Source organism: Drosophila gunungcola, assembly GCF_025200985.1.
Source record: "Drosophila gunungcola strain Sukarami chromosome 3L unlocalized genomic scaffold, Dgunungcola_SK_2 000014F, whole genome shotgun sequence".
Classification (NCBI taxonomy): Eukaryota; Metazoa; Arthropoda; class Insecta; order Diptera; family Drosophilidae; genus Drosophila; species Drosophila gunungcola.
In genome coordinates, this window is record NW_026453182.1 from 533,789 (window position 1) to 545,278 (window position 11,490).

The 11,490-nt window shown below is 34.4% G+C and overlaps 2 protein-coding genes across 3 annotated transcripts; one reads left to right on the forward strand and one right to left on the reverse strand.

Annotated features, from left to right (window-relative positions):
• The first annotated feature begins 2,519 nt into the window (after positions 1-2,519).
• On the forward strand, positions 2,520-11,188 carry LOC128259947 (cysteine-rich motor neuron 1 protein). Of its 2 annotated transcripts, none has more exons than XM_052992591.1 (6): positions 2,520-2,761; positions 4,940-5,484; positions 7,057-7,187; positions 9,645-9,841; positions 9,900-10,027; positions 10,726-11,188. In XM_052992591.1, exons 2-6 carry the CDS (start codon positions 5,126-5,128, stop codon positions 10,742-10,744), a joined length of 834 nt encoding a protein of 277 aa, XP_052848551.1. In that variant the 5' UTR covers positions 2,520-2,761; positions 4,940-5,125; the 3' UTR covers positions 10,745-11,188. The 2 variants fall into 2 exon arrangements, with proteins under 2 accessions (XP_052848551.1, XP_052848552.1); XM_052992592.1 differs by lacking the exon at positions 2,520-2,761 and adding an exon at positions 2,792-3,073.
• LOC128259948 (uncharacterized) lies at positions 7,826-9,636 on the reverse strand. Its single transcript, XM_052992593.1, has 3 exons — positions 9,364-9,636; positions 8,996-9,313; positions 7,826-8,107 (listed from the first exon to the last, which is right to left on the reverse strand). Exons 1-3 carry the CDS (start codon positions 9,421-9,423, stop codon positions 7,952-7,954), a joined length of 534 nt encoding a protein of 177 aa, XP_052848553.1. The 5' UTR covers positions 9,424-9,636; the 3' UTR covers positions 7,826-7,951.
• Positions 11,189-11,490: the final 302 nt, after the last annotated feature.

Sequence of the window (11,490 nt, forward strand, 5' to 3'; positions counted from 1 at the left end):
GAAGTCTCTTTTTCCCTCCTCTACTCTTGGTTTTTTTTCTTTTTGACTTGTTTCCCCGACCATCGGGGCAAACTTTTGCCTCTGGCAATTGTTCAAGAATTAATAGGCGAAATGCTGCACTCTGTGGGTTGGGGGCACTTACAATTTAAGCTGCTGCCACCCACCCACCACATAGTTGCACATTTACTTTTTGCAGCATATCAAGTCGAGCGCACAAGTTTTCGATATTTTTTCATGTCCACCTACCCGCACAGAGAAAAAATCAAAACAAAAAAAATCTATATATTTTCCTCTGAATTTAGGTCTATGTCTGCATGGAATCAAATTCCTAAAAAAGAAGTCTAAATAATTTTAATAATATATTTAAAACTTAATTTAGTCTACGTTTTAAGTAAATATATAAATTACGGAAAAACGTTTGTTGATATTTTTAACTAAATGCCTGTTTAAACTAATTGTAGTGAAAACACCAAGTTCCATTTATTCAATTAGCATGATTGTTATTATCTACATATGCTTTAAATAAGAACAATTGTTCTTTTTGCTGATTCATTTTTATATTTTGTTCGCTTTGTAGGGCTCTGGCAAAAATGGCAAAGATTTTTTCATTAAAATGTATTCAACAAACAATATTATTAACAAAAAAATGTAGCTTAAGCTTGTTTTATTCCTCATCTGATGTTATGACTCCCAATGGGATACCGCATCGATTACCAGTTTTTTCTCACTGCATCGATTTTTTCATATTCTTGGTTCAGTTATTTTTGTCAATTTTTTTTTTTCGGTGAGTTGAACGTTTTCTTTACGTTCCATTATTGTTGTTAAAAAAGTTTTGGCCTGCTCATAATTCCCGATTGCTCTTTTGTTCAATTGTAAATCTGCTGGGGAAGGGGGGGTTGGGGCTGGGGTTCGGTGGTCAGGGGGTGGTGGGTGGTTGGGTGGTAGCCAGCAGCCCGAGTCCGCAGTTGTTTTACGCAACATTTACTGCGGCATTGGACTCATCTTTGGTGGTTGGATGGAAGGGGAGGGGGAGGGGGAGAGGGGCGAACGTGTGCACCCACATCTCTGAAACTCGGACTTGAACTCTCTCGTGTACTTTTGGTCTCAAACGTCTGTTTTACGCTAATTGGAAAAGTTGCAAGTTTTTTGGCCTGCTTTTTAGAGGGGCTAAAATGATAGGCCCGTGCGGTGTGTGGCTTTTATTGGAGGCAAATCGCTTGGAGCGATGCTTATTAGCAGCTGACACGGTTGCCTCATCATCAAAATTGTGGCCTAAACTGCGAGCAGCTTAAAATTACGTATACAAAATAATCACAAGACAAACGACCCAACGACTTTCATACTTTTAAATTGGCCATTAGCCTGCTTCGCTCAGATTAAGCTTAGGCTTAAGCCCCTGCATCCTGCTCTTTATTTGTAATTATAATAAACAAAAATGACTTTATATTTTGAAGGATGTTTCTGCATCCGCTGTTTGCTCTCATCGCTCGAGCCATAATCGTCAAGAGTTGTTTGCTACTGCGGCGTTTATGCGACGCCTAAAATTGTGTTTTGCAATGTACCGATGATTTTTATATTTTGGTTGGTAATTCAATTTATTAAGACTTAACACAGTTGGTTGGTCAAATTTAATAGGCATCTTAATATTAATGTTTCCTTAAAGTTGACTAAATCGTAAAAAAATTGTCTTCTCTACCCATTCGAATGTTCTCAGTTGTGAACATTTAAAATGGTTGGAATTATTTGTGAGCTAAAATTAAAAAGTAGTTAAGTAAAAATTCCTACGTAGAATTTTAATTTATGTCTTTAACAGTTTTCTAAAATTGCAAAGGAGATTTAAAAATTCAAATCCAACATGTAAATGTAAAAAAAGGCAAAAACCTACTTAGAGAGAAATTAAAACCCCACGAGTTTAAAACGGAAAAGAAATTGAACATTTGGAAGGAGTTTAACTACCTCAACATGTACAAAAATTCTAAAAAAAAGCCTTATAAGTCTTAACTGTTAATTGGGATTAAAATCTCAATCATTTGTTGATCCGCTAAATTCCAATGAGTCAAATAAGAAACAAGTTTTTAATGATCACAAAGAGCTAAAAATCATTAAATCTTTAGAAAAATATTTAATTGTTAGAATTAATTTATGAATAGTCAAACTCTATCTATAAAGTTTAACATTAAGTTGAAAACGCTTTTAAATTCAAAGTTGTGGCACATTCGTGATTAAACCCTTTAAAAAAAAATGGGAAAATTTCTCTCAAAGTCAGAAAAAAACATTATTTCGAAATCTGCTTTCGTATAAACCCAAATTCAATGGGTCCTACGAGAGTCCTTGGCGTGTTGTGACTGATAACTCTGCCTTCCAGGCTCAACTGCCAAGGCGCCTGCGCGGTGAGCGGAAATAGGGGGATATTTTCTGTGGAGGGCCCAGAAGCAAGAAAAAAGACACGAGCATATCCCCAAATCGGAGCGATATGTGTCCGTTCTAACTGGCAAAAGGTCTATGCAGCGACGGCGGCAGCTGGTTAGTTCAGTCTCCTGCCATAAATGGCCGCGTGCGGCAGACAAAAGCGCATGAAAAATTCATTGGGATTCGGCGGAACCGAAAGTTAAACGTCAGGACAGCGACAACAATAACATCAACGACAACAATAACAACAACAACAACAACAACAGCCACAAAAACAACAACTAGGACTACTATAGCGTATAGCATAAAGAGCGACTGCTAGTCCTAAACGTCTATCGTTAGGTGTAACGAGGTGTGTGCTCCTGTGTGTGTGCAAAGGCTTTGTGACTGTGTCAGTGGCGTTGTTATAAAAAAAAAAAAATTAAACACAACAAAAACTGAATGCCAAATTGAAAGTGGTTGACAGGCAACTGAAAAAACAACAGCAATGGCAATAATGTCGAGTGTCCTTTCGGCCAAGGCAATGTGAAAGCAATACTCGCCAGAAAAATAGAGAAAACACACACAAAAGCGACAAAAATAACTCGCAATTGACAAAAGTGTATTATTTTACCATTGATTTCGAGGCAAATAAACTGCGCAACAATTTCGAAAATATATTGAAGTAGGTTAGGACTGTTTGGCTGGTGTCACAGGACATCAAACGTTTAAATACAAATTGATTAGGCATGTGTTCTAATAAATTGGATTTCCCTTTTATGCCATCTCGCTCACCTAAGCGTCGCGTACCATCTCTTTCATTGTTGAATTTTCAACAACTTTTTGGCATGTGGCATACTTTGTGGGGATTCGTTGAAATTAATTTCCGAAGTTTTTTGCTTGTTGTTTCGATGTGTTTTTCCTTTTTTGTGCTGTATTGGCAGCGAGTTCATTTTCCAGGCACTGATTTTGGCCCTGACCACGTTTGGTTAATTAAGCTGCCGAAGTCGTCGAAGTGCGATTTGAAGCCAGCTTGATTAAATGAAGGTGTATGACACCGTCAAGGTTTTTGGGGAAGTTAAATGGGAAAACTTTAATTGCCAGAAACGGTCGTGGAAACTTTCTCAACCTGATGAACAAATCAGTTGGTTTTGTTTTTTGAAAAATGACTTTTTAATTTAAAACAGATTAAGTTTCTCACAAGCAAATGGTAGGGAAGACACAAAATGAGCATAAGCTAACAAAAAGTAAAAATATATGTTTGGGATCATTTTATAGTTAAAATTTGTTCATTAACATTAACATTATGTATGGCACTTGCAAATTAATGCCCTAATGCAATTAAAAATTAAAAATTCAAAGCAAGCAATCATTTTAACTTTTCTTTGTTTAAAAATCTTTTCAATAATTTCAGTTATTTGATCATTTATTGCCTTTATTTATAAATGTATATCCGAAAAGTTGTCTCCGCTTTGCAATTTAAATTGGACATGCAACAAAATGTATATACTCCATTTTATATTCATTGTTTACTAACGCTTAAATGCAAACATTTTGATATTAAAATCTTTGATTGCTCTCTCTTTTGTTATCAATATCACTCGGTATGACAACAATCAAATCGGAAATCCGAAATCATATAAATGAAAACTAGGCTTGTGACTCTACTTATCAAATCAATTTATAACAATTTTAATTCCGAAACATTTTGCCCATTTATTGCTCATCAAAATGTAATATTAGCTATATGTTGTTGTGTGGGGGTTATTTGGTCATATAACTACACAAATTACCTGCCATGTAAAAAAAGCATGTTTGATTATAAAGCTTTAATTCGGGGAAAATGGAGGATACTAAAATGTCACCTTACTTCGAATTTTAATTAATGCTCTAGGATAACACTTAAGACAGAACGCTTAAAGCAGATTTATCAATGTCATGTTAGGTTTCAATTTTGGGACAACACTAAATGGCTTTCGCAGTGTGATGTTTATTTTTCGAACAAGTTGCTAAGATATTCGGACCGCAAAAACATAAAAGGAATGTTAGGCGAACATTTCTTCAATGTTCAAGTTTTTCCAACAGTTTAATGTTGCCTACAGTAACGAATTTTTTGTCTGATAAATTGTAATATGAAATCAAGAAAGAATATTGCACACATTGATACTCGGATAATATCTAAGATTTTTATTTATTTAATTCAAACGCAATAATTACAGATATTTCGCTTATTCGACTGAAAAGCTTTCATTCAATAATTTTCTTTTATTTGTTGCTGCCTATCGAAATTCAAAATTACCCTAATTAATGAATTGATTAGCTCATAAAGCGTCACCATTTTAGGATATTTCAATTTAGCGAACCAAATTTCGAACCATTTTACAAATTTATGACCACCGAAAAGTAGGCAGCGTAGATGAAATTTTAATGAAATTAGACCGGCAACCGATTTCCGCAATTTTCAATTGTAAAACGCCTATTCAGGAGCATTTTCGTGAGCGGGGAAGTTTATGGCATTTTAATCATTTGAGAACGCTCTTGCTCTTTGCAGTCAACATGCAAATTGCCTGCCCCGGACCCGGACCCCGGACCCGTACTCGCAGTAGTCGAACCCAGACCCAGACCCAGGACCAGAGCCCGTCAGCCCAATCATCATCATCAGCGGAGGCAGTGGAACTGAAAGTGGAAGTGGATCGCACCGTAGAGCCAGCAGGGGCGCAATAAAAATTGCCTATAAATGGGCGGAAGTGCCAGGGGCGTGTGCAGGCGGCAGGGGGTGGCCGTGGGGCAGGATGTGCTACGCACAAGGACGTTGAAGGGGGTCGGCAAACAACAACAGCACCAGCAGCAGCAGCAGCAGCACAACAAAGCCAAACTTCCGCATAGGATGCGCCCGAACGGAAGTTATTTTGGCCGCCTGAACGTGAGCGCGCTGCTCATCTACTTGTGGTGCTATCTGCTCCTGATAATGGCAGCATCTGGCGGCAGCAGCAACGTGGTGAACGGACTCAAATGCTACTGCAATCCGAAGGAGTGCGACGTCATCCGCTCGCCCGACTGCCCCGGAAAGGGACTTATGCTCTGGGATCCCTGCAAGTAAGCACTCCAATTAAACACACTATTTTCTGGCCAGCAAATGGGGGAGCCGGTGACCCCGTGAATATTTCATCGTTTTTATGGGCAAACTAAACGCAGAAATTGATATTAGGTATTATTTCCGTCGGTTTATGTAATGTTCTTCACTCGGTTCGAGCCAATTGTATTTTTTTATGATAGTAGTGGGACAAATTAAAGTGCTCAAAAACATAACTTAACTGCACAGGAAAATCTATTTTTAAATGTATTCTAATAATTAAAATTAGGGTTAAAAATCTTTTAATATTGTTCTACTTTTTCAAGAAAAATGAAAACTGCACATAAAAAGCTGTAGTAAGTAGTTTTACTCATATCTAAAAAAAACTAACCAAGAAACCTCCTTCATCTGCAGTTCGTGTGTATTTTAAGTACGTAACTTAATTTTTAAATTAAAAAAAAAAAATTATCTAGTTAATAGTATTAGTTTTATGAAAATATAAAAAAAAAATCAAAAGTTGCTTCAACAGTAGTTTCGATTGCTAAAAACTAATATTTTCATGATCGCAGCTGTATGTGCTGCACAGTTTGGTATTAATATCATTTATTTCTTTTTGAGTAAGCTACTTGTAGTGTTCATTTAATTTAAGAAAAATAAATATTATAATTTGTATTTAATTTCCATGATAAACGTTTTTTTCTTAGTTTCTATGTTATTTCACCTCTAAATAGAAAATTTTCGGCATTAAATGTGACTGTTTCAAGACAAAACAAACAGCTAAAATTCAAACTAGGTTAAGTTCTTTTGTTTGTATAATCATCAAACGAAATCGACTTCTATTATTTTAGCGTGCTTGGTTTAGTGGTTGCCGAAACATTAGTGCATAATAACAAAGCTTAGGCGAGTCATCGATGCAATTATCAAAAATGTTTGTGCTTATCATCGTTTTTATGTTTGCTTAAATTCCGCATCAAAACACACTTAAAATTTAATATCTTATAATTACAATTTTGGTTGCATAGATAAAACTTATTTTGTATAAATAAATTTATTTTATTTATTTAAGTAATTGTAGTGTAAAGGTGAATCGGCTAGCAAACAGCTGAAAAGATTAAATTAAAATTCACAATTGCACTTATACCACGTTTTTTAATTAATTATAATTATTGATTTTAATGAAGGAATTCCTTTTGTATTTTAACTTAATTTTTACGTGTTTTAATCCAATTTAATAGCGCATAGTCGTAAACATTATCAGTGCTGTGATGCGTTAGTATTTAAATAAGACAGAATGGGTCAACAATTCGTAGCCACACTATGACCTCAATAATTGGCCATGATATAATTAAGAGAGTCAGGCATCAGAGTGTCTCCTCTAAATTCCAATCCAATTCACATCGTGAGTCACGTACTGCTTAGGAATTCACATCAGGCACCCTTACGCCCCCACATCACAATACAATGTGTTAACTAATTGTTAACGCTTATCGAATCCAAGACGGAATCGAATCAATTACTACTGGGATTCATCCATCTCTATTGCACGGATTATGCTCATATATTAATGACATATATATACGTCCAACTATTCGCAGATGTTGTCGCATATGCGCCAAAACTTTGGGCGAGTCCTGCGGCGGACCAGGCGGATTTTCCGGTCAATGTGAGCCGCCCCTGCAGTGTGTGACCAAGCTGCCCATTAGCAGCGGATTGGGCGTGTGCATGGGTAAGTCGATAGATATGTGAGCCCACTAAATACACAGTGAGGAAAATTTAAAAATTTAAAATCTTAAATTGAGTGGAAAGCCCTTTTAAATTCAGGCATTGTCAGAATATAACTAGGACTGTTTATAGTCCTTTTTTAAATTAAATTTTTAAATTCCCTATTTATTCTTAACCAGCAGCGACATTTGTGTTTTTTAAAAAGTCATACATAAGTCGTTACAGAACAAAAAAGAGTACCAGATAAGATTTTATATAGTATATTAAGTTATCTTAACGTAAACAAAATTTTGTTGTAACTAAAAGTCAATAGATATGTGAACCCACCAAACACACAGGGAAAAAACCTACAAATTAAATATCTAAAAGAAGTTGGAAAGCCTTTTTATTTAAATTAACAAAAATCGACCTTTGTATTCTTTAAAAAATCATGATAAAATATTACTAGAAAAGAATTTTATTTACCAAATTAAGTAATCTTAACATAAACCAAAATTGTTGTTAGCAAAATTGACGAATATAAAATATTTAATAACGTTAAAGTGTAGTGAAAGTAAGCGGAATTGATTTAAAATCACAGCAATTGATTTGGCACAAAAACAAATATCTTATATAATATATATAGATAAGATGTTCTCTCGTGTACTTTGGTGGTGAACATTTATTTTTTTCCAGTGCATACATAAAAAAAGAAAGGGAGAGAAACACCAGCGAGCGGGTTATGGTTATGGAGCATTTGTATTTAGTCGCATCCATTATGCATTAACATCACGTATTATAGACCACAGAGCCCTCGATGAAAATGTTTGAAACCAGTTCGGAGCGCTTCAGCAATTTGATTCGCACTTGCCATTTGGACTCCGGAGCTCCTGGTGGGAATTCGTCCGAAATAAATGTGTAGTTGCGGATCTCGTACAGTTTCCCCTGCATAATTTGATGGCATCAATTTGGTTTTTGTGTGTAATCGTGTTTGGGGAATTAATACGTCCCGGCCGTGCGGCAATTTGCAATGAAAATGGGAAATGGAAAATGAAAATGAAATAACTGCAGAATGTTGTTCAAATTTAACTAGTTTTGCTCGTCGAGAGTGCCCCAACATGAAATGTTGACAAATATTTGCTTTTATTTATTGAAAGTTGTTTCCCAAAGGAAAATATTTATCTTCCTCACAGTGGGAAGGGGCAAAGTTTTGCCATCGAGCTGAGCTACTGGCTAAAAAACAAACGGAAGTTCTATTTCATTGAATTGCGTTCTCCGTTTGTTGTCATCGAAACATATTTATGTTTTCTCAGTTTTAATAAGATTGATCAACTAAAGCAAGTTGCTTTTGAATGAGAGAATTCTGATGTCAAACAGATAAGATAGAATAACAATTGCATATTAATTGAAACCCGAATGCTTTACTAGAGTTTTTTTTAAGCCTTTTATACTCTTTTTTAAAAGTATGCAGTAAAAAAATAAACATAATTTTTAGTTATGAACCTAATGGACTTCTGACTTAAAAAAATATATATATTTTGAAACTCACTATTATCTCTGGTTATTTATAAATCAATTTTGCAACACAAAATTGAAAATAAAAACAATCTAATACAACGGAGTGACCATATTACCCTTATTTATCACTATTTTGTAAAAAATCAAAAATCAAAAATCTAAAAAATTTCGAATTTAGCTAAAAAAACATTATTTTTAACAAATAGCTTTATTAAAATTAGATGCTTTTGATAACCAATATCTTAACTGGTTTAAAGAAGTTTTTGTATAACATCGGATGATTACAATTCAAGAAGTTGCACTTAAGTTACTCACCTTCATCACAGGACATTGGCTTGGCAAGTTACTGACACTTTTAAGTCTTTTAAACAATTTGCCAACGATATTGTTTTGGTACATCGAGCCTAGGTACCTGCACCCATCCATCTTAAGATCGGCCACGTTCATGCGACTTTTATCCTTTTTCATCAAGTCGAACGTGGCATGAATGTCGAAGTGATCAATGGTTTGGTTCATACTAAATCTGGCCGATATTATGGCAATCCGCTTTCGCAAAAGTTGACAGTTCACTTCATTGACGTATTTCTTAGATATAGCGCAGTCGAGAGTTTTGATAACAATATCATAGTTACTCTGACAGATAAAATTTGTATAAATTATGGTTTAAGATTAAAAGAACAAACCTTTGCGGATCCGAGTTGCAGAGGAATAAATATAACCAAAAACGAAAACCGAATGAACATTATGCCAAACTAAACATGAAAATGCAAAAGCAGTCGGCTTATATAGGCCCCCACTAATTTATAATAAACATCACCATAATCTTATTCGATGCGCACAGAATCAAAGTTCATTTTGGGGCTTAATGAACATTTAATATGTGAATTAATGCGCACCAACAGTTTTCCTCTTCTCATAGCTTTGGTGTTAATGACTCTATTTGCTTTATTTGTGTTTTCAACAGATTTGCAGCACCTGACCGCCCTGACCTACAGTCATCACGATAATTGTTCCGACAGCGATTCGATTGTTTTGCAGACGGGCTGCGAGATCACAAATAAACGCTGCCAGTGCTGGCCAACAATGCGCACCTGTCTCAGCGAACTGACCAGCGATGGGGGATCCCCCGGCGACTCCAGTTGGCACTTCAAGAACCTAGAGGTTGCTACAAATAGTACTCAGTAAATGCATTTACTAATACCATTCTACTCCGTCACAGGACTGCCAGCTGAACTTGCAAAATCTAGTTAAGCTCGAACTCGAATTCGATGAAGACTACAAAATCTCACCGAGCAAATTCACATACAAAAAGCTGCGCAGAAAGCGAAAATCGTTAAGAAAACGCATGTGAGTGCTTTATGAAATAAGTAATAAGTAACTAAAAAAAAAGTGTTTGCATATAAATTTTAAGTGGTTTAAAGTGAAAATTTAGTTCATCAATTTCCATAAAAGGGCAAATTTCAGGCTAGCAACTGTTCAAGAATAAATAATCAATTTCTTTAAATATTTTATTTTAGAACCCAAGAATTCGCAATGTTAATTTATATTGTTTTTAACTATGATTACAAAACCTAAAATCCTATAGAAAAATAGAATTGTGGCTTAATGAAAAGCATATATAGAAACATTTCTAGAAAAAAAGTCAAAAATGTCAAAATGAACAGAATTGGCTTTCAATGAATTTTAATTTAAATAATATAAAAATAGTTTAATTATTTCATATAAATTAAATTGACATTCTATAAGCTTTTATAGTTTAAAATATATCTATTTAAAATTTTTTGACACGGCATATCTTACATTTAAAATTTATATAATCTGAAAAATTTTGTTTAAGAATGTAAATCTTGTTGCGACTTAAATTTATATTTTGAAATCAAATCGCTTACATTTAAAATATATGTAAAACCATCGACTTGTACTTCTTTAAAAATTTGGTGGTTTTAATTTTTATAAGGATTCACTTAATTTCTTTAAATATTTAGAAAAATGTTAAACGTAATAACATAGTATTGACTTTTTCTAATGAATTGATTTGTTTTCAGAATCATCTTAAAGGATTGAGGCTTCAGTGGGCCATTGGGATCATCCTCTTTCTCAACTCTTAACTCAATAAAACCAAATGGAAAATCTTGTACAGATAGTATGCTTACTTCTAACTAATAATATGGCTATTATAAATAACATATATATAACAACGTATAAATATACAAGAAGAAATATACATATGAGAAATAGACAAATTGTATGTGTCCTAAGACAATTGTTACTTTATTGTTTTTAGAGTGCGCGTACGTATGTATAAATTTGCAAATTTTTATCCTACTGCCCCGAAAACAAAATATACAAACAATAACTGAACATATTTCAAGATTGTTGTTGCTTTAAAAATAACAAATACAAAGTGTGCAGAATGTTGGAATTTTCAATAAGCATAAGTCAATAATAACAATAACCCGAATGACAAATTTTGCTAACACGAAACCGCATTGAAAATATATAAGTGGCCAGAAAATAAATTTGTTTTTTATTTCTAAGGGATTGTTAATTGGACTTATATTTTTTAGTTTATTTATTATTATTTTTATTTTAAATCGTATAGCAACTCATAGTTCCGTTAACAGTAACAGTAACAGCGGCAACGTTTCAAGCAGCAGCTAAAAGTATGCAACATTTAGGAAGCGTGTAGAATTGGTGTGTAAAAGGCATGTAGAATTCGCAAGTTCAGTTATAAGGCGCTAGATGTCGCAGCAAATCCTATGTAAACCAAAGCACTTTTTGCAGAAGGCATAATAATTTCAGTTGGTATA